Source organism: Gallus gallus, chromosome 6 (genome assembly GCF_016699485.2).
Source record: "Gallus gallus isolate bGalGal1 chromosome 6, bGalGal1.mat.broiler.GRCg7b, whole genome shotgun sequence".
NCBI classification, from domain to species: Eukaryota; Metazoa; Chordata; class Aves; order Galliformes; family Phasianidae; genus Gallus; species Gallus gallus.
Window position 1 is genome coordinate 17,517,850 of NC_052537.1, and position 26,774 is coordinate 17,544,623.

General features: G+C 43.9%; 2 protein-coding genes across 6 annotated transcripts in view; one reads left to right on the forward strand and one right to left on the reverse strand.

Annotated features, from left to right (window-relative positions):
- Positions 1 to 15,318, reverse strand: part of PIK3AP1 (phosphoinositide-3-kinase adaptor protein 1) — a 45,349-nt gene extending 30,031 nt beyond the window's left edge. Inside the window, exons 1-2 of one of the 4 annotated variants that reach the window (XM_015288344.3) lie at positions 15,244 to 15,318; positions 5,569 to 5,985 (exon numbers count right to left, since the gene is read on the reverse strand). In XM_015288344.3, coding sequence (XP_015143830.1) covers positions 5,569 to 5,985; positions 15,244 to 15,283 — 457 coding nt within the window. In that variant the 5' untranslated portion in view covers positions 15,284 to 15,318. Of the gene's footprint in view, positions 1 to 5,568; positions 5,986 to 9,881; positions 11,093 to 15,146 lie in introns of those variants that run through there. The other 3 variants (NM_204350.2, XM_046942696.1, XM_046942697.1) reach the window with 3 other exon arrangements.
- An 82-nt stretch (positions 15,319 to 15,400) lies between these two features.
- Positions 15,401 to 26,477, forward strand: NOLC1 (nucleolar and coiled-body phosphoprotein 1). Of its 2 annotated transcripts, none has more exons than XM_421630.8 (14): positions 15,401 to 15,524; positions 15,620 to 15,675; positions 15,758 to 15,882; positions 17,072 to 17,190; positions 17,933 to 18,074; positions 18,577 to 18,692; positions 19,462 to 19,609; positions 20,251 to 20,391; positions 20,804 to 20,893; positions 21,949 to 22,089; positions 22,302 to 22,850; positions 23,536 to 23,648; positions 24,019 to 24,099; positions 24,388 to 26,477. In XM_421630.8, the coding sequence occupies exons 1-14, from the start codon at positions 15,414 to 15,416 to the stop codon at positions 24,544 to 24,546; spliced, it is 2,091 nt and encodes a 696-aa protein (XP_421630.5). In that variant the 5' UTR covers positions 15,401 to 15,413; the 3' UTR covers positions 24,547 to 26,477. The 2 variants fall into 2 exon arrangements, with proteins under 2 accessions (XP_421630.5, XP_004942151.2); XM_004942094.5 differs by having other exon boundaries at positions 17,078 to 17,190.
- Positions 26,478 to 26,774: the final 297 nt, after the last annotated feature.

Below are 26,774 nucleotides of genomic sequence, written 5' to 3' on the forward strand. Positions count from 1 at the left end.
CTTCAAAGAGGGAAAAAGAAGGATTGAGGGATGAAGGAAAGACTGCAATAAAACAGGTAATAGCGTTACCTTTGGAATGCAAAGCCACTCCAGTAGGCCAGCAGAAATAAATAAGTGTAATCCTCTGTGAGGAGGCTATTCAGAACATGCTCCTCCACAGACAACTTACAGTCAGAAGTGAATAGCAAGTAGTGCCCCCCTTCTTGCCTCTCCATCCCTTCAGGTATGTACGTTGATTGACTCCTGTCCCTTCCTATCTCCAGTTTGCTTCTCTTAGTGTCCCTGGGATATCCGAACAGCTTGTGAAGATGCAAGCAGAAATCACAAACATGGCACAGACACCTCCCATCCAATCTGCAGCTTCTGGAACCTCCCAAGTACCAAAATGAGATCAGAGGACCGCAGCTGAAGATCTGCTGGTGAGGAAAATGCAATAGCAGGCAAAGAAAATACAGAAAGGAAGAGAGACAGCAGCAACATTTTAAAGGATCACTGAAGTTAGAGCTGCAGGAACTAGGGTCTGCTCACACTTTGGAGCCTCAGAGGTACAGCATTAGCTCTCTAGCAATATAAGGGGTCCCAAGGCACCCAGTTCTGTAAGGTCAAATATCAAGGAGGCAGTTTCACATAGACATTCAGTGAGATAGATGGCTTCATGATCCTTCCCTTAAAATGACAACCAAGGATGTCAGATTCTAACTCACAGCTCTTTCTGGCAGCTTTGTATCTAGGATTAGTCCTTTAAGAGGGTGACAAAACTTCCCTGTGAACTATTGGTGATGTCAAGTCTCTTCCTACCAGAATCCCTTTCTACATCCAGCTTTCCTAGGAACAAGGCTCAATGGCCAGGCCTTATGAAATAAGTCAAGCAGCACTGAGAACAGTTGTTACAGCAGCTAGGTTTAGCTCTGCCCCCACACGCAACAGCACGCTCCATGAACATTGGAAATCACAGTACACCACTTCTTGTAGGCATGTGTCCCTATACAGGGCAGAATGAACTTGTGGAAAGGGAGGGAGGTTGCAATTCCCAGTTTATATTCCCACTGTCTTACCTGCAAGACTCTGTGTGAGGCTGACAGAGGGGTACTGAGAGAAGTATTAACAGCCAGAAGCAGATAGCACAACAGCTACTACTACCAGAGAAAGAGGTATCAGCTCCATAGTACAACAGAGAGCACCTACTATTCAGTGAATTGTTGTATGAGGCATCACTGGATCACCACTGTCCTGTGCTAGTGTGCAGCTGCTACTGGCTAGTGGCTTTTGTGGTTTCTAGTGAAAAGTTGCCCTTAAAAGCATACAACATAAATTAATATTTTTAAAGGGGGAAGAGGTAGGAAAGAAGGGAAAGTGTTCAAATTTATCCACAAAAGCCACAAATTGTTCTTCTAGGTTATGATATTTGCTTTGCCATTCCTTAAGATACCTAAAGTGTAAGGGTAACATATGAGATAACACTGGATTTCATTGTGCTTGGCTGTGAAATAGATACAAGCTATCAGAGCTGTACTCTCCAACCTGGAGAAGAGAAGGCTCAGAAGGCATCTTATTAGCATGCACCTGATGAAAGCGAATGAAAGAGGAACAAGACTTCCCAGTACTGTCCATTGACAAGACTAAAGCACAGGAAATATCAACTGAACACAAGAAAACACTTTTTTCCCCTTTTTTCTTCCTCCAGTAAAGGTGGTCAAACACTGGAAAAGATTGCACAGAGAAGTTTCAAAGTCTTCTGCAGATATTCAAAACCTGACTGCACACAGCCCTAGGCAACATGATTTATCTGACTACATTTGAACAGAGAGGTTGGATTAGACAATCTCAAAAGGTCCCTTCCAACATCAACATTCTGTGATACGTTCCCAAGTTTCATTCACAGTTTCACCAGTGCAAGAGAAGAAATCCAGGAAGTTAATTCAATTCCTTGTCATGTGCAGGAGAGAGAATGAGAATAGCTTGTGTGGTTTCTGTTACATCATTTCCCTCCCAACAGATAAATTAAGCCACTTATAGTGTCTCCTTTTTCCACAAGTCCTTTGGCAGGCAAGTAGTTTCTGTGAGTTAGGTTTTTCCACAGTCGTGACAAAGGAGCAGAACCACCACATCCAAAAAGGCTTTTGTTACACAACCACAAGTTGAAAATATCACAAGCTTCTTTAGCCCATGATTCTGACTGGCACAGATGAAGTTCCAGCCCTGAGACTGTCACATCTCCTTCCAGGTATATCACACAGTTTCTAACAGTCTCTTCCGATCCTTTTGTTTTGCAAGAAGTTTGCTAGTACTGATCTTTCTTTCTCATCTACCTCACTGTATGAGTACTATGCCCAGTCAAGGCTGCACGTGTCTATCAACAGCATGGCTTATAACTGCTGTTTTGTCTGGTTATCATCAGAACAAGTTCAGGCAGCTGTTGGCTTCTCTGACATTATACCTGCAAGGGTTTGCTCTCATACAAAAGTTCAAGTCCACTGATTAATTAGCAAACATTTTGGAAACAGAGTTGTAAAGCCAGGCATTTGAAAAAAAAAATGTAATACAAAGGTAGGGGCTAAAATGAACTGGATAAATCTAAACATGCATAATGCAAAGCAGATGTAAGCTGTGTTATGCCACCATGAGAGGAAGATCACTGGCTCCAATAATGAGCTTCCAGCTGGACAAGATGGCTTAAGTCTTAAGTAGTAGGTTGGTCATCACACCTGGTTTGGGATTACACCCTGCCAGAACCAAGCTGACTTGTACAGCACCATCCAAAGCATTTTCAAGTCCTCAGCACAGTTAGTGTACAGCCTGAGAAACACAAACAGGAGCGCTTGCAAACAGGAACCTTCTTTGCCTCTGTAGTTTACCTCAATTGAGAAATTAGAGTAAAAACTACCCTGCCTATCAAGCAGCAAACATCAGTGTCAACACAGTTTGTCCTCAACAAGGCTAGATGAACACTTCCTCATTTCTGATGTTGTACTAAACTAATAAAAATTAAAATAGCTTTCAGTGTGTGATGTCTGCAGGTGCCATGTTCCCATGATGCCCTAAACAAACCACAGCCTAACAGCTGCACTGCAGAGTAACCAGAACAGGGCCAATATACAGATTCTAGGGAGATTTGTCCCCACTGCGTCCTGTGCTCCACTCATTCAGGACTGAGCTGCTAGGAAGCTGAACTCAGCCTGTGGAAATAAGTACTTCCAGAGGAAGACACCCAGATAAATTGTTTCAAATGTGCTCATAAACTTTCCTTGCTAAGAGCTGTAGAAATTGAGAGATGCTTTTCTGGGGAAAAACACAGTCTGCTGTAGAGAACTGACAAAACTGAGGTATCCTGACTTCCAGCCTTTGTCTAAAACCTTAAAAGTGAAATAGTGAGAGCAGAGCACGTGCTGTGTTTCTCTGTGGGAGAGAGAGCTGCTGCAAACGCTCTTACTTTAAGCCTCTCATGTCAGCGTTAGCTACAGCCAAACTATAAGGAAGACACTGATTTATTTTTAGTACCAACCAAGTAGAAAGTTTTTGCAGCTTCACTCCAAAAGGCAACACCTGGTGTTGTCTTCTCTCCAGAGGATATATTTGCATATGAGGCTATTCACAAAAGCTTTGTTTGTATAATCATGGGATGTGAGAGGTCACCTAGTCTCTGTGGCAGAATCAGATAAGTTCATCCAAATGCTTTAGCCGTAAATCCAGCCTATCTGGATTAGATTCTTACTTTACAGGAGTAAGTGACAGAAGACTGCTTGCCTTGGCAACCACTCTGATGCGCAGGATCAAACTGTTTGACATCACCCAACTGGTGTGCAGCAGACAGCTTGCATCACGTAGGGCTTCTGTAACAGCAAGCCCAGAAATTCTGACTTTTCATGTACCAAACTACTTGGAAAATGCTGCAAAAGACTCCATAACAAAGAGGAGTTTGTTTTCATCTCATCTTCTACACAGTCAAATATTTTCCAGATATACCAAAGCTAGTATAAGATCTATGTATGCTCCTTCCTTTCGTCATACACAGAAAATAAGCTGCATTATTTTTGTTATGTAGAAACAACAACAAAAATCCAAAGCATGATCTCCCTTTAAAAACACAATTTACATGTAGCTAAAGAACATGCCAACTTTCAACGGTGAGCTCTGCAGAAGAAGTCTTCCAGCCAAAGGAATGGAAAAGGCTGGTGAGAGCTGGCTCTGGAAAGAGATTTCAGAGTCAGTATCCCTTCAGACTTTCACTCTGACAGTTCTCTGTTAACAGCTAGTTCATAGTAATTGCAAGTTTACTGAGAGTTGTAATCCAGAGAGGTATTGCTTATATTTACCTAAGTTTGAAAGGCATATATGAAAAGCAAGTAAGAATATACAGACCAGACACTAAATTTATTTTGAGTATAAAAATTCAGCCATTGTTTTCTGCCTTTTTTCAGGCCAAAGAAAGAAGCCTGCCTACATTAAACCTAGGTTATTTATTGGAAAACCAACACAGTTAAGGGTTATTTGAAAGAGGGGTACAAACCGGTACTAGGAAACATCTGTTGTGACCTATTCACCTGAGAACATCATCTTCACACAACCCCTAAGCAAAGTTTTTTCAGGGACTTGTTCTGGCAAAGACCTTGACTGTCAGCATTTATTTTTACTGCAACAAGTTTGTCATCACAATTATTCCTCTTGTTATTCTAGCATTATGCCTCTTCATATACAAACAACAGCAGATGAATCAAAAGACCTCACTTTTTCCATTTATGCCACTAAATACAGATAAACCCTAATCCAATTTGCAGTCATGGAATTCCAATTCTGTTAGGGATGACAAGGAACACTCACTGTGGTAGTGTCATAAAAGCATCCTAACCAGTACTGGACTCCCTGGAGCTCTCCACTTTCATTTCTACAGATAATGTGAGAAGAGAATACCAAAAACTGCTCCAGAGTTCAGGAAAGCTCAGATTTGGCTAAAACTCCATTAACTGGCTTCTCTAGTCTCCAGCTGTTAACATTTCTCTGCTAGTAATGCCTCGGTTTGTATTATGAGGTGATCATTACCAGAGTATTTGGAGAATTGCACTGATAGCTTTAAAAATAACCCGACCGCTCTGTGACATTCCATAATGGGTAACAAACTCATCTTCTGCCAGAATGGTTTGCTCTGACTTCAACCTGAGTGCTAGAGAATACACATTAAGTAACCTTGTTTTAACTCTGGTGTAACAAAAAGCCTGAAGAAAAAGATAATTTTCTCTTGACTGTGATCAATAAGTTCCAGGGAACAATATAGGCAGAAATTTAAAGATGCTAAGTTTGTAACTTTCCATTTGCATTCGAAACTAAAAGCACGATACACAAGTTCAGACATTCTCTGTAAATCACAGGTGATCTTTCCTGAATTAGGAACAACTGGCCAGGCACAGGAAGAGCAGCTTGCAGAACTGTCTCGTTTACAACAGTTGTCTGATTTACTTAGTTTTTGGTTTCAGAAAAACATGTTACAAGCATTAAAATAAGGATGAATAATACCACAAATATCTCTCCTCCAATTGCTGACCACAAAGCCCAGCTCCACAATCACTACCTTACCTTCTGAAATAGCCTTCTTGACAGCTTCTAGGTAAGCATCAGGCTCATCATCATACGTGAGTTCTTGCCACTGATACCAGTCCTTGAAAAAGGTCAAATAGTCATCACAATCTGTAACACCGCAGAACAGCTTGACTACTTTGTGTGGGGGCCATAAAGCTTCCTGAAGACTTTGCAGGACAGGAGGGCAATAAAAGTTCTGCACCAGCTCAGCAGATAGCAAAATGATGATGCTCCGACTTCTGTTGAAAAGGTCCAGCTCTTGGTCAGAGATGGCAGACTCGCCCTCCAGCTGGTAGCTCTGAATGTGATGCTTTCGGATGTGCCGAGTAGAGAGGAAGAGGTTCTGAAGGTACTGACACCACTCAGCAGCGTCACTTGCATACAGAATCAGCACATCATATCCCCCATGGGTTCCTGTAGAAGTACAAGATCGTAACAGGGAAGAAGATTAAATATAAAGAATGGACCCACAGCTTTACAGCAAAACAATCAACAAAACTGTCCCTGCAATCCATCTAGGTATCTCTAAAGCACTTTAAAAGCATGGTAGTAACAACCAAAGTAAGCAATGCTAAGAGTGGCTGAATTCCTTTTTGAACTGACTCCACTATGATTTAAGTCATTTTTTCATTCTCAAAAACCTCTAAAGAAGGGAATTTCTTTCGTAGTTTCAAGTGAAACAAGCCACATGAGGAAATTTTCAGATTTAAAGCACGTCAATGGGGAAAAGAAAAGAAAAAATTAATAGTACTCAGCACGAAAATGAGATCTCACCTCTGGGTGAGAATCAGCACCATTTCAGGCAAAAACGGAGGTTTTGCAACACAACTGTAGACCATCACATGCTCAAGTGGAGCATACACTAAGCACAGCACACCAAAGAGAAGACAGGCCTTCATTTAAATGAGGTCTCAATGCTCACAGGAAGTCACGACAGCTTCCATGGTTTTAGATATTTCTGCTCTCATTGCAGCAGAAATCAAACTGTCTGCAAAGTATGCGTGCAACCAAAGGGTACACCAGCCGCAGGGCAAGCAGCACAATCCTATCAGCCAGGTTTCAGAGGCTTTGTTAGCTTGCGTTGGAGCCCCAAAACTGTCATAAAAAGGTTTCCTGACCTGTTCGGCATGAAAAAACATCTCAGAGGAGAAGGAACTAGTACAATAAGTGGTGGCTATAACACAGCCTGAAATAAGCTCGCAGTTGACTTATTCAGCATCTCTCTAGAGACATCTCCTGACAACTCCCGCCCACATTTCTGTGTTCTGGACTGAAGGCACTTCTAAATCTGCTTCCAGTTTGCTATGAAAGTCACATGCAGACAGAAGGAATATGACATGATGCAGTGCTTTATCCATAAATGCCCCAAAAACACTGATGTCAAAGTTTAATTTTTCCATCCTTCTGTGAAGAAATATACTCAAATTTGTATATTATGGCTCTGGTCCCATTGCAAATTTCAATGCTGAGCATTTCAAATGCCATGAGCAAACTGCCTTCTAATTCCAGTTTAACTTAAAATCGCTGATATTTCCAACCTACCTCCATCCAGAAGCAAGCAAACAAAGGCAGATTTTGCTAATTAAAGTAGAAGGCAATGTCTAAAATTCATCATGCCAAGAAGAGCATCTGCAAAGAGTGAGCTTACTAAAATTGAAGATTGCACTTTTGCAGTCATCTTATTAAAATTAAACCAAAATTAAACATCCTCCAAAGACTCCATTCTGCCACTTTTCCCAGAACTTTCATTACAGTTGTAAGAAAGACTAAAATGACATCTTGGCACCCCTGCTCCAAGCCACACAACTACAAACCTTAAGTGTAGTGACGTCATTGGAAAGTAATGTGCAGAAACGTGATCTGTGCTCAAGCCATAGCATTATGGTTACCTGCATAAATGGAAAGGCTCTAGATGCTCTGGCTAAGGAGAGTACATGCACTGCAATTCTTCAGTATTCAAAGGGATAGCTGCATGTTTCTGAGTGAACACAGCTCCCAAACCCCAGGTGAGATCTTGGAAGTTAAAGCATTCTTTATTTAGTGGATCCAGTGAAATAATAATAAATGAAACCAAACAAGCAGACCCGAAGTCTGGGGACCTTTAGGTTAAGAGAGCAGAACTTCTGCCAAAAAAAAAACAAAAAACCTTTCACACCAGCAAGAACCCCACCAGTTGGAAAGCCAAAGATTTTAAACACTGACCACTGGGGCACAGCGAGAAGCCTTCCTTCTCCAAAAGAACACCAAATATGCCAAATTGACAGACTCTCTGCAAGCTCCCTGACAGCATTTATATCCCAGGAAATCATCACCGAGGGCAAAGCACAACGCAGAAACAAACTTCACCCAGGAAGTTTAGGAAAAGTATGGATCCTCTAGATATCACTGCTCTGCTGGCACACTGCTCCCCTCAACAGAGCTGTGCCAGCACTTCCCAAGCTCTCTTGCCTCCATCCTGTACCCTTTTTACACATGCTTCAGATAAACTACCAGCAGCCTTTAAAAGCAGAACAGCAAACTGAAATTACTGACTCCACACTAAGAACTAAGGCAGTTCTCACAGTTCATAAGCAAAAACACTGGAAGTGAGTCCCAAAGAGCTAGCTCAGTAAGCTTAAGTCAGCAGATGGGAAAAATCTAGATGCATTTTCAATTATAACATCCCCTTCTTTTTAAGTAAGTAAATAAATAGAAGACGACAAAACTCACTTTCCTGAATTATGGTCTTTTTGTCTGATCAAACACCTCCCTTTGCAGCACCAACTACTGTCTAGTCCTCAGGGGAAAGTGCAACACAGGAAATACAGAACACGTTTATGGAGGAGGTTCTTCATACATCATTTACAATAAGAACTTGCAGAGCACACTTCAAAGCACGATGTAAATCCTTCCTAATGTATATAGAAGGAAATCCTAGGTGAACACCAAGCATGTCTTTCAATCCTGACCTTACATGCTTTGGCAGTGCTTTCAACAGGCTGATTTTGCATAAACAAACATAAGGAAGCCTTCATTTCAAGTAAGAAAGCTATGGAACAGTATGTCCATTAGCAAGACAAGGAAAGATTTGTGTCAGTCAATTGTTCCAAAATTCTTTCACACACAAGTGCAATCTTGTTTGAATATCAGCAATATCTTGTTTCTGCATTCCTAAGTTTAAAGTAGGAAAATGATTTTTCCTTACCAAATGTCAGCAATATTAACAATATCGCAAGGCATGCTTGATTATTTATTTCATAGAAAATCATCCAAGTACAGTTCTGTTGCAATTTGCAATGATAAAATATAACCTTTGCACTCCTTTCCAGCTGTAACTCCCTCTTCATGCTTAGCTGTACATTTCTTTACACAGTAATGATATAAAACTAATGAGATTATGACCTGGAACTCTAGAAATACCTAAGATCTCTAAGTGAGGCTGAAATCCTACAGACTAAATGGCATACAGAAAGAACAAGATAAAAAGCTTTCCCTACTTGTCAAAGTGCATGTGAAATAAAAAGGGATAAATTGTATCAGTCAGAACCAAAGAAAGTCAGTGGCAAGAGAATAAAAGCAGCCTAAAGGATAGACTGTATCATGGCTTTTCACTGCCTCCCTTTGAGAATGAATCATCTCTGGACCACACTAAGGAGTAGGGAGGTGACAGTCCCTGAGTTTAGAATAAACTTGAGATAGCAGTTCGTGGCAACATTGGAAGATTCTGATTAGCATTGAAATAGCTAAAGCATACTGCAGGAAGTTGGCAGATCAGAGCTGGGTAAGATCACATCTGCCCACTTAACACTGCTGAATCTGATAGGTTCAATCAGCCACTGCTTCACTTTACAAGCCAGAATGTTTAACCTTTTTGATTTGCAGACTTTAAGTAGTTTTCCATTGTACTTGTCTGCCTTGTAAAGCAAATTCCAGATCTCTAACAATACATAGCTTTTCTGTGCTGCTTTTTTGTATCCCCCTTCCATGTAGGCCATGCCTTCTCAGGGTCCATAGACCAACCACAGGTAAAAAAAAAAACTTACAGACAAATCTTTTCCATCATCTTAAAAGACCGAATGCCGTAGCAAGTAAGTCAGTTTTCATCTGCTAGATCAAGCCTGCCTCAAATTCTGAGAAAGTGACGAAGTGCTACATAGTCTGTTATCTACATTATCAGTTTGCTTTGGCATGTATGTGTACAGAAGATAAAAGAAAACAGCAGCATCGAATTCCTCAATACAGGAGGATGCATTTCCTATGAAAAAAATTCCTATGATATCAATTAAACTCAACCCAAGATGTCTTAAAAAGCAAATACTTAAATGAGAGACCTTCCAAGGGATGTTAGAAGCTGCTGGTGGGCCACTGAAAGAAGTAACTTTCATATACTGGTGCCTACAGTGCGTGTATTTAAGTCATGTATGAGGAATGTGTTCTTTGCCTAGCTGGAATGCATGACAAAGCAACAGTGGTCACATGCAATAATTATTAACAGGCTACCGACACCTCTCACTTTGACCAGAATAGAAATCTTCCACTTCAGCATGATTCAAACAAGCAAGAGGAAACAGAACCAAACTAGATACAATTTTTTTCCTATCACTGGAGTTTTCTTTACAAGAAATTTGCATTATGATAGGTGAATTTACAGTCGTTCTACTTTTAGGAGTCTTTGTGAAACCATCTCTCTTTAAGGACAAAAGCAGTTTTGCCCACAGGTCTCCAGAGGTCCCCGTGTAGCTGATTTTACATCACAAGGAGATACGCGTCAGTGAAATGCTGCCGTTACTTCACTCTGAGAACGGCACATTTTCCCTTTTTTAGAGAGGACGCATACACTTCCCCACAAAGGGGGAACTTGCAGAGTGGGCACTTGTGAACTTACACAATTTGGGTTAACCCCATCTCCCTCTGGAGTTTGCTGGTGTACTTTAATCGGTTTTATCCGCACATGTCGGCTAAGACAGACGGCAACCCAGCACACCTTGTGACCGGAGTCACTGTGGCAAAAGGCACCAAACCGTACCCCAAAGAGGGAGCGTGCAAATGGTGGGGAATAAAGCAACATTGAGGAAGAGCTGCCTTCTCTACAAAACATCGCAGGATACCACCGAGGCGACCGGTGCGTGGCAGGGCCAGGTTATTCGGCTGAACACTCTCCCTCAGTAGCACAACTCCGCCGGCGACCACAAGACAAGCAGAGCAAGACGGGGTAGAAATCGCGGCGACCGTCACCTTCTGTTAGCTGCCTCCGAGCGAGCGCAGCGCCGCCTGTGCGACCCAGGGCTCCGGGAGGCACTCTCCTTTCCTCTTCCCCTTCTACCTGCGGGGCGGGCTGCGGCAGGGGCAGCTCCGCGCTCCGCTACCGCTACGCGCAGCGGCACCTGGCGCTTCCCCCACCGTCCTCGACGGACCCCCGCCGCTTCCCCCCGGTCCCCACGGAGCGGCCGCGGCACCTACCGGAGGCCGTCATGGTCCGGGGCTGGCGGCAGCGCACCGCGGCGTCCGTCCCGCGGTCACTTCCTCGGCCCGTCCGGAGACCAGCTCCGCAGCCCGCCCCCCGCCCGCCCCGCCGCCGGGCAGCACCGCCCCTGGGGCCGCTCCGAGCGCAGCGCCAGCCCCGACGGCGGCGCCCTCGGGCTTACCGCGACGGCGGCAGGTCCTCACTCGTGCTAACAGGGCACAGGCTGAGCCCCGGCCGTTCCTTCCTGCTCTAGCACTGCTCGTTTTCACTTTCCAGCGCTTTTAAAAATCCTGGTGCTGAAGTGCTGCGGAGCTACCGTTCCAAAGCAAGCGTTTAGGATGACCACTTATGGGATCCCCTGGGATCCCCTCGAATTGTCCCTGTTCCTCCTTCCAGCTAAAGCTGCTCCGGCTCCACCGGGGTTAGCACTGGCCGGAGGGATGGGAACAGAAGAGACTGATACGGTGGAAAGAGAGCAGATGAACGTGAAGTGGTAATAACGAGGAGATGGTACAGCAGTTAAAATCACAGCTGTCAGCCAGGAAAGGTGGAAAACATAAGAATCAGAGAGAACAAGTGATGAACATACCTTGGTGCCCTTAGATTCACCAGCATCCAAATGACTGTGCTCATACTGACAGCAGCAGAAAGGTTCTGTTGGAGCTCAGAATAGGGCTCAACTTAGTTTGTCACTCGGGACAAACCAACAGATTCTGCTTAAATAATTATTTCAGATTATACCCTTGCAAACTTGGATGAAAAACATAAATACAACTCTCTCTCTCTCTATATATATATATAACATATACTATATATACATATAAATGCATATATATATATATACACACATATATACATACATATATATATATGCATTCAGAAATACATTTCTTTGCTGAGAACCAGTGAAGTCTTCATCGCTACACTTTGGCAAAGCAAACACTGATTGCCCTACAATCTGGTTTCCCAGTGAAGAAAAAGTCCCTTGCATGGAGCACACTGTGCACGCAGCTCACTGCCATGAACAGCGACAGTAAAGCACAGCAGTTAGCCAGTCACACACAGTAATGAACCAAGTCTGTTTCCTGCTCGTCCATTCTCTCTCCAAACATAACTAAACTCTCCAGCTACCTCCAAACCTTTCTTTGCCTAAAACTTATTCTAAGCTTGCAAAATAACCATATACTACAGCTGTCTTCCAAAAGCTGACAGTTTCCTCCTACAATAATTATTAGGACAAACAAATTAAAAATCCTGAGGATACAGACTTATGAGGAACTGAAGGTATGCAGAGAAGTAATCAGTATTTCCCCAAATGAATTCTGAGTATGTGCAATGGAATAAAGACCATCTGGGTGCTGGAGAGATTTGCAGTTACAGAATCTACACTTATAAGGGACAAAAATCTACCAGTTGGAAGCTAGGCTCCATCCAATTTTTGGATATCATGGAACAATACTCGTATATTCGTTAACAGAGATAAGTAAAAATAGATGGATAAGCATGTATATGGCTTCATAATTATTGTTCCACAGTTATTGTTATTTCTCTTGTAAATCTGTTTTATCTGTTTAACAAAAAGCAAAAAAAATATCTCAAAACCATCTCTCTGGTGTCAGATTAGGATTTAAATGTGCACTTTGAAACAAGCTTTTTAAATTATTTTCTCCCTTTAAAGCTTTGCAGTGTCATATAAACAGCTAGCAATGCCATCTTCTTGCTCAATGAGAATCCATGGGATTTCTCCATGCGCATCAGTGTCACCTGGGATGCTATTGGATTTAATCAATGTAAAACACAGGAAATCCTTTTAGCCTCTAAAATAAAATCAAAGTGCCTCCCTAAAGTAACTGTCAGTGTGCCGTTTCAGCAAACTTTACAACAACCTCCTCCTGAAAAACCAGATTACAACAGGATGCTTTAGCCCCATAGGAACCAAGAAACGTCAGTCTCACTTCAATGCAAGGAAGAATTTGTGGGTTGGGAAAAAGCAAAAGAAACACCTTATTATCCTACTGAGGAAGAGCCAGGTCATCTCTCTGCAAGTCGGGCTCTCAGTCCTCATTTAAGACTGCAGCTCCATTCACAGCAGCTTGTGCAAAGGTGAACAAATTCCACCACTTTAATTTAAGGAAAACCTGAGCCTTGCTGAACCAGTTCTTCATTAGACATCAGCATGATCTGCACCTTCCACACAGGAAGGAGTGCTACTTAACCCACCCTACAGTATAAGAGCCATTTTGCCATGGACTTTAAGAGCAAGGGTGAGAAATTCATCACATGCTTTCTGTTATTACCTCCAGTTCCCCTATGGGTGATAAGCCAATGGCCTTTTGCTTCCAGTTCTACGATTCCTCTTTTGCCTACCACCAGATTTCCAATACAGCACTGACTAAAGCAGCACTTGACAGGAAGGCGTATCACTTGCTTTTCCCTACTCAGAAGTCTGTCCCACAGAATTCACCACAGAAGTCAGATCATGTAGCAAGTTTAATTGCTAGAGCTGTTGCTCAAAACCAGTTTGTTGATATTAAGGGCAATTTGATTTGTCTGGTAGGGGGACAGGACAGGCTCTGCTCCTGATCCTCAAAGCAAACATATACACGTAACTCCCTAATGTCTGTATTATGGGAAAGATTTTCTCTTGCCTCCCTTTTATGCAGCTAGATATGATCTAATGTATATGCTCAGAAATTCTATAAAGGCAATAGAAGAAAACTTAGCCACACCTTACCTATCCAAATTGCTGGCTTTTAGCTTCACACTGCTGAATACAGCCATTAATTTCCCTAGCTTCTCACAGCAGAATTACTTAAGATAGCAGAACTTCAAATAAAGACAATGTAGTAGCAATAGCTGTACCTCTTTCCTACTGATGCAAAAGGAGGCACACAACCTCTGCTGAGCTTTGCAGATGTGGCTTGCAGCTGCATTTAACAGTCCCAAATAAAGGAAAACCAGGAAAAATAATGGTTCCTGGAAATAGCTTCCTTTCTACACCTCATGCCTGAGTGATTTTATGTATAACATGGGCAGATCAGAATGGGGACATCTGAAAACAAAGTGCAATTATTTAACAGTAAAATAGAATAGCTTTTGTCTCTAAGTGCACACAACAGCACCTTAATAGGATTAAAAAAGCTTACAGTAGTATCTGCCACTATTAAAGGTGCTTTCTTTTTCCCCAACAAGTGTGAGACCATCCAGAAAATGAAACCAGCAAATGAAACCTTCCTACATACAACAAACACTGCCTAAACACGAAAGAGGAACAGAACTCCCATACAGCTAGGCACAGCAGTATTTGAAGAACCTTAGCAACAAAGGGCAAGGCAAGAGAACCATCAAGGCCATTAATGCTACTCACTCCCGCTTATTCAGAGCTAGCAACCCTAACTTAGGACTCCTGGTAAAGAGCTCTCTCTCACTTGCACTCAGCAGGCTTTGTACCATCAGAACAACAACAACAAAAAAGTCCCCAGTACAAAGCAAGAGGAATAAAATACTACATTCAATTTATCAGTAAATACCTTGACACTTACAGACAAAAGAAGCTTCTGTTGAAAAAGAGAACTTTAAGTTAGGAATTTAGCTAATTTAAAGCCACAGCACTATCCAGCAGCTGAATGAAATGTCTTATCAGAGCCCTGAGCACACTAACAAGCCACAGCTGTTCTGATCAGCTCCACCTGTGACTTCCACCCACACCCTTTACTCCCGAAGTCCCAGAGCTCAATTTAAGCCCGAGCCTTGGCATTCAACGTACACTTAGAGGGTTTTTTATTTATTTGTCTTGTTACTACATGTATCCTTTCCTAAACCTTATTTTCCACCTCACCTCCTATGCACCCCTCAGTCCTTCTCATACCTATTGTAGGTTACCTTATTTCTAGTCCTTTCCCTGCTTCCCCTTTATAAATAATTATTTTTGGGCCTAGTGGTACATTTATTTTAGTCCTATCTCCTTTTGCTCCTGTGTATTTCCTAGGTGGACTTCCCTAGGAAGCCGCTGGATCTGCTTCATGTGTCACGATTCTTAGCACTACGGGTGCCCCTACTGCCAGCATACGGCCTTGCACCCTAACGGGTAGGAAGTTCCCTCAGGGAACAGCCTGCTCTTCCTGCTCCTTACCGTTCGTCTCTCCCTTTTTAACGGACTACCACTGGAGAGGGCTGATCTATGGAAGGAAAGGGGATGAATAGAATTTAACTGTGCTGAAATCTCCAACCTGCCAGCGTTATGCGCGTACTTCCGCCCCTCTCCAACATGGCGCCGTACCCTCACCTTGGGGCGTAGCGGAGGCGCCGCGCAGGCCGCCGGCCGCACGGACGTACGTACGTACGTCATGACGTCACCGCCTTGGTGCGCGTGCGTGCAGGCGGCACGTGGCGGCGCAGCATGGCGGAGCGGCGAGCGGTGCCCAGCGACCTCTTCCCCTTCGTGCTCGCCTTCCTGCGCGAGAACCGCTTCGAGGGCGCCGCGCGTGCCTTCGCCAAGGAGGCGGCGGCGGTGAGCGGGGCTGGGGCGGGTGAGGGGAGCGGGGAGCGCCATGTGGCGCGTGTGCCCTGTGCTTGTGGCTAACGCGTGTCCGCGTGTCCCTGCAGAAGGAGCAGGACCCCAACGCCGCCTCGCTGCTGGACATCTTCAGCTACTGGGTGAAGTGAGTGCTGCCCGGGTGGCGGGGGGGGGGGGCGTTTACTCGGGGCTGTTCCCCGGAGCTCCGTCCGTCTGTCTCCCTGTAGGTCTCCTGCCGCCAGGAAAAGGAAGCTCGTGCCCAACGGGCCTCAGGCAAAGCGCACAGCTGCCTCGAGCAGCAGTGAGAGCTCCAGCGAGGAGGAGGACGCGGCCCCGCCTGCCAAGAAGCCAGGTGAGGGGGAGAGGGGCTGCGTTTGGGTGGCAACGTGGCCCTGCTCTGGGTACGACGTGGTGCCTGTGGCTCGGGTGAAGTGATTCTGCTGCTGTCAGAGAGCAGGTTTGTGCTCTGGTCTTAGAACTGTAGAATCACAAAGGCTGGGAGAGACCACTAAGATCATCTACTCTATCAACCCATCCCACTGTGTCCACCAACCATGCCCCTCAGTGCCACATCTCCGTGTTTCTTGAACACCCCCAGGGACAGTGACTCCACCACCTCTCTGGGCAGGCTGTGCCAGTGCACTGCCACTCTTTCTGAGAAGAAGTTTCACCTTAATATCCAACCTGAAACCCCGTGGCACAACTTGAGGCCATTTTCTCTCATCCTGTCATCACTTTTGCCTGAGAGATCTCCCTAGTCCTGATGACTGTGTCGTTTCTGGTACGAGTTAGGATACCATTTGTAGTTCAGCCAAGTGTCAGCCAACGCCCCCAGGTCCTTTTCCTCCATGGAGCTTGCCAGCCACTCTGCCCCAAACCTGTAGCCACGTATGGGGTTCTTGCAATCACTGCTCAGGACCTGTTGCTTGGTTTTTTGAAGCTCATGCAACTGGCCTCAACACATTGATCCAACCCATCCAGATCTCTATGTAGGGCCTTTCTACCCTCAGGCAAATCAACACTTCCTCCCACCTTGGTGTCACCTGCAAACTTATTGAGGATGCACTTAATCCCTCAGTCTTCTCCCTGGCAGCTCTACTGCCTGCGCTTCCCATTTCTGTTCATGATACATTTTCGTTCCTGGTAAGCATGAGCTCCTTATCCAGGTATAAGTTAAAATCTGTAGCACAGCATTGCAGTGGTTCTCTTTGGAAGTCTGTTGTGGTTTACTGTTGAAACTGGAAAGTATGCGACATCGACAGCAATTTCAATGTTCTCTCAGTTTGTGGGAGCGCTTCTTAGGTGGGGTGTTGTTGCTGATAAGTCTGCTCTTAAATATGTGAGTAATAAGGGCTGAATGAATCTAGAACTGTTTTGAATTCTTGTACTGCTCTATGAATGGCAAACAGAAGCCTGGATCAATGTTACAATCTTCAAACGTAGTTTACTGACTTTAATAGGTCATTTTAACATGATATAATACTAATGCAGGATATACGTATGTGGAAAGTGTGATCAACATATTTTTCCCTTACTTGTAACTAAAGCAACAGCTGTAACAAAGCCAAAAGCAGTTCTTCCAAGCAAGAAGGCAAAGAGCAGCAGCGAGGACTCTAGTGATGATTCGGACTCGGAGGAGGAGGAGGAGAAACCAGCAAAGGTCAGCTTTCTTTTCTTGCCTCTTTACTACATGCTAGACAATGATGAATGATAGCAAATTTAACCAGCAAAATTCTCCTTGAAACTCAGCTTGCTTTTCACGAACTGCAAAGCACCTGGACTTCTGGAGATGCACTGTAATAAGATGTTTCTGTAATGGACTGTGTACCACTTAGAGGGATCCTCTGAAAAATTCCTCTCGTGTCTAGCAGCTATTTGTTTCACATCCATGTCTACCCCTGGCTCTTTTCCCAAGACTGTCTGCTTGCTTCTTTTTTTAAAGAGAAAGATTATTTACAGCTTATACATGTGTATAAATAGAGAATTTTCTCTTTTCCTTTTTCACTACTCCAGTGGTCTTGAGAAGCAGAGGCAGGAAAAACAGTGTTGCACTTGAAGAGGCAAACCAGGGTTGCCTCATCAATGTTTTCAGTCTTTGAACTGGCCCGATCCGCAGAGAGAAGAGAACCCAGTGTTAGTCCGAGATCTCCCTCCTTTTGAAAGGGAAGAACTGGAGACTGAAGAGTAAAGAATGTATCCTATGTACTTCTGTGAGGCTTCCCAGAGCAAAACTGGAAGCAAAACCGTTATTCAGAGATTTTCAAACACCAGCTGTTAGGCTGTGAGGTTTCTAGCCATTTAAGCTTCCTGTATGTGTCCCACTTAGAATCATAGAATCACTTATTAGCCTCTGTTTCTTTTCTGTGCTACAAGGACTACTCAGTTTTCTTCCTTTCATTTAGAAAGGCACAAAACCTGCAGCAAAGCCTGCTGTAACCAAAATCCAGCCTCAAAAGAAAGCAGAGAGCTCCAGCTCTGACTCAAGCAGCTCAGATGAGGAGGCACCAAAGAAACAGCCACCAAAGCCAGCAACACCTAAAGCAGGTATCTCCTTGATTGCGTATTGTGAGTCTGCGTGCACAAAAAGCTAGAGGAGTGAGGCATACGTGTTAACATAGTCTGCAAATCTACTGTGTTTGCTATTTCTATTCTAGAGCAGTCTTACTTCCAACATGGAGCATGCGTAGAACTGATTGTAAATGAAATGTCAAGTCATAAAGGCTGTATTATTTGCATAAGTAGCTGAGTCAGCAGCCTTAGTTGCTTATGTAGTGCTTTTATCAGTGTCTTCCCATAAATTGCAGAGCTGGAGAAAGTTGACAGTATTTAGTCTTTGGTCATGGAACTATTAATAAGTTAGAGTGGACATCTTACTGAAAACCATCCCTAAGCTTGAAGAAGAGCAAAAATAAAAAGTTTGCAGTACTTACCATAATGGTTCCTTATCTTTTCCTGTGTTTTTCTGTCTGTTACTTTATGCTGAATGTAATGACTCCTGATTTCTCAGAGCGTATTTTCTAGTATTGCTTTTCACTTGTCCCCAAAGGAAATAAAGCTGCTCAAGCAACCACCAAAGTGGTCAATGGGAAAGCACCAAGCAGCAGCAGCAGCAGTAGCAGCAGTAGTGAAGATTCTGATGAGAAAAAGGCTGCACCAAAAAAGGTAAACTGGACTTGGAAAGAATTTTGAAATGCTGTGGTAATGTAGTAAGACTGGATGTATCTCTGTCTTTCAGGGACTGTGAAACAGATAGAGTAGGGCACAGACTGCATGGAAGCTGAGTAAAGTATTTATGGCTCTTAAGCAGCTATTTCTTTTTTATGGTGGCATTATGCCGTAGAATCATAGAAGGGCTTAGGTTTGAAGGGACCCAAGGGATCATCGAGCTCCAGGCCTCATACCGTGGGCCAGTTGCCACCACCAGATCAGGCTGCCCAGGATCCCATCCAACCTGGCCTCGAACACCTTCAGGAATGGGGTATCCGCAGTTTCTCTGAGCAGTCTGTGCCAGGTCCTCACCACCCTGTGTGTAACATTCCTAGCAGGACATGACCTAACATGTCCTGTCCGTGCCCTGACTTTCCTCTGCTACTTCTACAGGAAAATGTCTCCTTATGTCTTAACCATATTGTAGTCTCCCTTGTATGTTTATTTTTGAATGAATTGTCTGTGCTTAGCTAGCTGTGCTCTTCAGCCAGACGAGCTCCCAGTTAAGGATTTATGCAGCAGAAAAGAACAGCAGTGTGTTGGGGAAGACCATGATGCTCGTGTGTTTCCTGGAACGTGCGTTTGAGCATCTTCATTAATTTTTCTTCCTTTGTGTTCAAAATTTGCTGCCTCTTCAGCGAGACATAGAGATTTGCATCCAACTGTCCACCCAAGTTTTTCCATAGTATGTATTTTTTTAATGTGTATTTCTTTTCATGTTAAGGCTGTTCCCAAGAAAGCTGTGCCCAAACCTGTAGCTGCACAGTCGTGTCCAGGGAAAACCAAACCTGCCAAGGAAAGTTCAAGTAGCGAAGACTCTTCTGACAGTTCAGATGATGAAAAGCCCCCTGCAAAAAAAAAGCCGAAGTCTGGTAAATGCTAAATACTGTTGCTTGTATGTGAGAGAGTACTTCTTGTAGGACAGCAGGACTTAACAGCTGATAGCCATAGGCAAATCTTGCTGCACACAAACTTCTAAGTGATGCTGGTTTCATGAACCAGAAATATAGCAGCTTCTTCCATTTGTGCTTTTGGGGCTAAGCTTAAAATTCAGCCTTGTCTCAGCAAGGGATGGAAAGTGGGGGAGATTCTGACTCTGCTTACTTGTCTGCATATCCACTGTTCAGATGCCCTTTTAAGGTTTCCTGTCTGTCAGGATTTGGGAATTAATTAGCCTGTAATTTGGTTATCTTGTAACTGCATTTTTTAAACTGTTATAATTTTTCCTTGGAGTATCCGGGGCTGTTAAGTTGTGTTCCAGCTGATGGAGTGAATGAGTCTCTGTTCAATAAACTGTAGTGCTCTTAGTATTCCCTTAGAGGGTAGCTAAACTTACAGTAGAGGCAGTGGGTAGCAGTGGAGTAAGTGTAACATTTCAAATTATATGGTGATGTCTTTGTATGTATAGGAGAGGAGTAAGTGGAACCAAGTAGCAGAAGTGATTTATTCTAACTATAACATCTTAGACATGCTGCTTGTGTTATATGGGCATCTGAATGCTGTTTCTCTCCAGGTCAGTACAGTGCTGTACCACCTCCTCAAGCTGTGCAGACAAAGAAAGTCCTTGCCAAGGCTCCAGTGAAAAAGGCTGACAGCAGTGACTCTTCAGACAGTAGTGATGAGGAAGAACAGATGCCTCCAAAGGGAGGAATGGGTATGTTGCGAGCAGAGGAGGCTTCAAAAGAAATGTTATGTGGTGTACTCAGTGTTATGGCAGTCGTTCGGTTTCCATGAAGAAGGCGTATGACAGATCTATGTTACTATTTGCCTCTCTGGAAATTTCTGAGTAATTTGAAGCTATCTCATATAGAACACGGTGCATAACCTCTGTATGTGACTGTGCAGGTTGGATTATTTACACAAGTTGCTTTGAAAAGTCATAGGGATCTTGTTTCACTCGGATGAGCCAGGCCCACGGCTGGAACTGGCCAGGTCCTTGCTTGGCTTCTAGACTGCTGGCTGAATTACTAGTATGCTGAACAGGGAGCTTTCTGGAAAGGTTTGGACCTCAAGACAAAGGTTTTGTGTGGATGCAACGTGTATTAATTTTAGACTTGCTCTTGCAGGCAAAGCAGCAGCAGCTAAAACAGTCGTTACCCCAAAAAACAAAGCTGTGACTGCAAAGAAGGCTGAATCCAGCTCAGACAGTGACTCAGGTAATTCGAGTAATCATCTTGTTTTCTGTTGATGTTTTTGCTGGCTACGTTGGTTTGCCGTGGTGTATCTGTGAAAAACCTTTAGTTTGGGAGCTTAAAATTTCTGCAGTCTCCACGAGTGGTGAAATTGAGAGAGAGCCTGCTGTGCAGAGCATGTCCTGATCATGAGGCACACCAGTGAGACCATGTTGCCAGGTGGGAAGGGTGGGAGCGTCACGCTTCCCCAGGAAGGCTCATGGTTAGTCTTGTGAGCGTCCGTATCTTAAGCTTTTCACTTTGTGTTATCCTGCTGTGGGCTTTGGGAGAAATGTTGAGAATAAAATATAAAAGAAAAAATTACTATCACAGTGCCAAGCTTAATTCTGACCATAAATTCTCAAGTTGCTTTCTAATGCAGCCCAGCATACCACATTTTTCTCCTCGTGTTTAAAGGTCTCCTGATTTATCTCAACATCTCTAATGCTGCAGTAGGATTGTGGGTGATAGCAGCCTGTCTGTCTGCAGACAGCTCGCACTGGGCTGTGTGATCCTTTAAAAGTGCTAGGAGACCTGTGTTTTCTGTTGTCTAGTTCTTCAGAAATGAACAGTGATTTGTTTACTGTTGTGAAGGTGTTCAGAGGGGTTGGAATAGATCAGACGTAGTATTCCAGGTTACTGTCAGAAAGGTGTAATTGTACACAGAAATCTCCAGTCTCATTAGTGGAGCGTTTCTAAGCACGTTTGACATAGAAAGTAGAAAACAGCTCCCGCCCTGTTGCTTCTTCACTGTTCCTCCCTTCTTAATTTTTTGCCTGTTCCTTGATCTTTACTGCTTATTTTCTTAATGTTTCTTTTCCTTGAGTTTGTTTTTGGTGTTATTTGTAATTTCTTTTTCTCCAGTTCCTTATTATTATTGTAAGTTATATATAATAATATATATTAAATCTATAAGTTCTATTTAACAAATATTTATCTGCTTCTTTGTGCACGCATTAATAAATAGCTTAAATTTCTATTAGTGTTCACTTTTCCCAAGAAAAGGTTATTAACTGAAGGAATGTACTACTTTTGTTCAGATTCTAGCTCTGAAGATGAGAAGGGAGGGAGTAAGCCCTCAACTAAGCAACCTGTGATAAAGAATACTACTAAACCAGCAAAAGCAGCTGCCAAGCCTGGACAAGCAAAGAAGGACTCCAGCTCCTCCTCAGACAGCTCAGGTATTGGGATAAGAGAAATAAGAATTAGCGTATGCATGTTGCACTTGTGTAAATCCATGTTTCCAGCCAGGGTGTGAGGTTGTGGTTGAATAGGGATTGCCCACTGCAGTGTTGTTTCAATCAATTAAAGAAGCCTACTGTGACGGCACTGGTTTTGTTAACTTGATGTTGAAGGAATAGGGCTGAGTCTTGAATTCTTATTTCCATTCTAGATTCTGATAGCTCTCACAAGAAGATGCCTGTGAAGCCTGCAGCTAAAACAGCAACCCCTGCAGCAAAGAAGCCACAAGCTACTGCAAAGAAAGCAGAAAGTAGCTCTGATTCAGATAGCTCCAGCAGCTCTGAGGAGGAGAAGAAGAAAACCCCTCCAGCTAAATTAGCTGGCAAAACGAGTAAGCCAGTGTCCAAACCAACCCCGGCGCCCAAAGCAAGCAGTTCTGACTCTGAGAGCTCAAGCAGTGAGGAAGAAAAGAAACCAGCTGTGAAACCAGCCAGCAAATCTACAGGGACAGCAAAAGCAACCGTAGGGAAGAAAGCAGCTGCATCTAGCAGTAGTAGCTCTTCTGATAGTTCCAGCGAAGAGGATGAGAAGCCCAAAAGTTCTGGGAAAGGAGCACAAAACACTTCTCAGACTGCTGCCTCCACTGAGAAAGCAAAATCATCCACGCCAGCAGCCAAGAACCAGAAGTCTAAGCCAGCTGGTGACAGCAGTAGCAGCAGTGAAAGCAGCTCTGAAGAGGAGAAAGGAAAAGCAAATGGAGGTACTGCCTACAGTCTGGAAAGTGGGACTGTCAGTCAATATGTTACAGAGCTAAATATCTCTGGAAGCCTTTCTTAAATGGTATTCAGTCTACTTTCTGTGTCATGTTATATCACCTGGTGCAATACAGAGAGGGAAGAACCGTTTTTTGATTCTTCCTTTTTGTCTACATTATGTATCTCATGGCAATGGAATTTATGATGACATGAAACTCCTGTATAGTTGTTGTTAGCTGCTGTCTGTGCGTTTATTAGTTATTAGTAACAGCTAAGCAGACTGCTGGAGAACCCCCATCTGTATTGTGAATGGATCACCACAGGTGTAGCCCCAGTGCACAGTCTTTTTGTATATACAGGAGGGAAAATGCTTACAGTGAACTGGAGGTGTGCTCAAGTATGTACTGTGCAGCTCCAAGAATTGGCAGATTTTAATTGACAGAACTTTCTCAAATTCACTAAATCATTAATGTACTCAGTTACATAAATTTATGTTCACCCATTTGGATAGATAGGATAGCAAAATCCTTGCTGCTTGGGGTAGCTATTGGTGCCTGTTTTTGGTTTTGGCTTTTTTTGGTAGGATAATGTAGAGATTGATGCGTCTCAAGAATGCATTTTGGGGGAGAGGTGCCGCTGTCTTTTCCCGCATTGCAGTTACTTGAAGTTGTACTATTCTGCATCTAACAGGCTTAGCCAAGAAGAAACAGAAGAGAGAAGATGTTCAGGAGTCAGAGACACCAGACAATAAAAAGGCGAAGAACAAACCTAAAACACCGCATACGGTTCCAAAAGTGAAACGGGTGAGTGAGAGCAAGCTGATTGGCAGGAGAGGCATCTTTGCCTGCTAAAATAATAGGATTCTTCTGTGGGATTTCTTTTTCCTTTAGGCTTGAGCCGTAGCAATTTACTTATTTTTGCCCCTGCCTCAAGCACTTGAATCTTGTCTGGAGAACCCTAGTTAATGCCCATAATGTTGTTCTGGCAAAAGCTGATTGGATGTGCTTGCATGGCAGCATCCCTGTGCTACCTGATCTGAAGAATGGAAAATATAATGGATCTGAGAGATTGTTAAGGTTTTAGGTGACCCGTGCAGGGACAAAGAGGGAAGGAGGCTGTCCCTAAGGGAAGATGTGTGCTAGTACGTGCTTAATGTCTCATTCTTTTTGACAGGCATCTTCTCCGTTCCGACGTGTAAGAGAAGAAGAAATTGAGGTGGACGCTCGTGTTGCTGATAACTCATTTGATGCAAAGGTATGGTGAGGTGGTGCTCAGAGTGCTAACACTTGACCTGTGTGAATATAGGTCTTGAGCAGGTTTTTGGGCAATCATGTGATGGGAACTTCTTCCACCAGGAGGTGCTGTTAGGAGGCACACGAGCACTTGTACATGAGTGCTGGTTGGAGGAGCTCAGGAGGGTATTGTCAGCTCCAGTATTCCTGTACTGGCACTTACTGGATGGGATGAAGGGCAAAGTGTTGCTTCAACTCTCTTGGATATTGACATGAATTTCTTCTTCCTCTCCCTGTTCATCCCTCACAGAAAGGAGCAGCTGGTGACTGGGGTGAGAAGGCTAACAACATCCTGAAATTCACTAAGGGCAAATCTTTTCGCCATGAGAAGACTAAGAAAAAACGAGGCAGCTACTGTGGGGGCACTATATCAACCCAAGTAAATTCAATCAAGTTTGAAAGTGAATGAGAATGTTTCCTTGAAAATCTGTGAACCGTCTGCTCACCAGAATCACTTGATTGGGCACGTGGATTTTATGGACATGAAACCGTCCTGGAATGCAGCCTTCCACAGACCCCTGCGGGGCAGGCAGCTTCAGCATGGGGGTGTGGGAGAATGGTTGGACGATTCCCTCCTTCATTTCTATCTAATATTGGTTTAGGCCCCTGATATGAAACCATCCTTGAGCTGGTGTTAAACACCACTAGGGTGACCTCCAAGACTTAAATTTTCTAGTCTTATTTTAAAAGACTTAAGTAATTCTTTTTTTTTTTGTTCTAGTTTCCTGTCATCTAATAAAAGGGAGAATTTATTTCCCTCTAACCTAACCCACTGTTTCTTTTTCAGCTAGTTTAACTTGGATACCTGTGAAGCTGCAAGTACTGTGACTTGCCTTTGGCTGGTTACACTAAGAGCAACAGCCCATTTGAACACTGTGGCTGTAATCTCCACCCATATCTGACATTTCAAATTCACAGTTGCAGTGTGTCCGGGTTTTTATTTTCTGGTTGCTTCACACTGCAATAAACTCTTACCTTCCTCTTCCCTCAATTCCTATTGAGGGTACTGGCCAGAGTAGTTAAAGAAGGAGAGCAAATTCATCTCAGTAGCTGAGAAATCACGTGGCTTGGAGTTACAAGTTGGCCAAGGTCTTTACTGTATTACTGTGGCACTTTTGGTAAGGCTTACATTGGGAATGTAGCCAGGGAGTGGAGACAGCCTCCATGCAGTCAACAGTTTCTGCTGTCATGTTGGAAGAAGTGTCTTTGGCTCAGCGGGAATGCTTAAGGAAGAGGAGAAAGTGAGGGGTTTTTTTTGTTTGTTTATTTATAGCTTTTTGTAACCCAGCTCTGCTTTTTTGCTGTGATTTGGGTGTTTTTCTCCCCAGAAGCTATGACTGCAGCATGGCACCACTGTTCTCCCTGAGCATATAATGTGCCAGTTTGTGCTTACTCAGCAATGTGCCACACAGATTGATCATAGATGAGATGAATGTAACATTAATGCCTTAAATTGCCTTGGGTTAAATCACTTGCTCTCTTTCAGCTTTTTTCTACTTGTAAAGTACATCTGAAGAAGCAAAATGCCAGTTTCCCATCACCTTGTTGCATATAGTTTGGTGCTGTGTTGCACCACAAGTTGTGTAGTGTGAGTGGAGTCTCAAGTTCAGTAATTACAGCAGAAAGTGAGATTTCATAAGCAACTGAGATGGTCTGAAGGCTTGCTGCTGTTGAGAGGTCTCCCTTTCCCTCCATTAGGTAGATTAAGTTAATTCTAGCCTATGGAGCAGTACGCTGAGCACAGAGCCAGTGTGGGTTGAACGGTGTAGAACATCTGTGGGAAAAGAAGGCAGTAGGCTGTGAGATCTCCTCACCCCATGCCATGACACCACTGCCCCCCCAGAGGCTGTTTCCATGCCCTCCCAGGGGGTTGCCGGTGAGGAGAACCCTGTTGCTGCAGGAAGCCACGGTTGTGTGCAAAGCAACGTCTCATAATTCAGCATTGCTTGCAACTGATGAGCCAACCCCATGTGCGGATGCTGCAACTTGTTTCCATGAGCATTTTCAGGACTTCCCCTTGGGCTTGCACAACTGGGCTGGTTGCTGGATCCTAAGCAGCTGTGCAGAGGGGCCGGAGGGGGGGGGTGGTGGGGGGGCACAGCTATCGCACAGCATTCAACATTGGAGGCCAAAGGAAGGTGGGAAGAGTTTTTACCTGTGCTAGGAATGTGAACAAAACCTTGCTTATTATAGTTTATCATTTTAGTTTGTCATTTGCCCTCTCTTTGAAAACTCACTTTGTAACTGTTGAAAGAAACTTTTTAAAAACCGTTGTGCTTGGGGGTATTTTATGTGTGGGCACTCAAGTGTCTCCGAAAATAAAGATCGCTGCCTTTGTAATCTGTGTGCGTTTGGTGTGGGGTGTGGGAGGGGTTGGGTGCTGTGTCCCAGAGCTGCAGCACCAAGGCTGGCTGCATCTGTTTGCACCCAGTTGTTGTGGCTGGAGTCGGGTGCTCAGCTGGCTCTAACAGGCCTGCAGAAAGGACTGGTGCCTGTGCAGCTGCCTTGTGGGTGCTGCTGCAGCAAGCTTGGAGAGGACAGAAGATAGAAGGTTGTTTACTGATGTCAAGACAAGCTGAGACTGCTTGAGATCCCTTGCACCAGCTCTCCTCCGGTGCTGCTGCCAGATCAACCTTA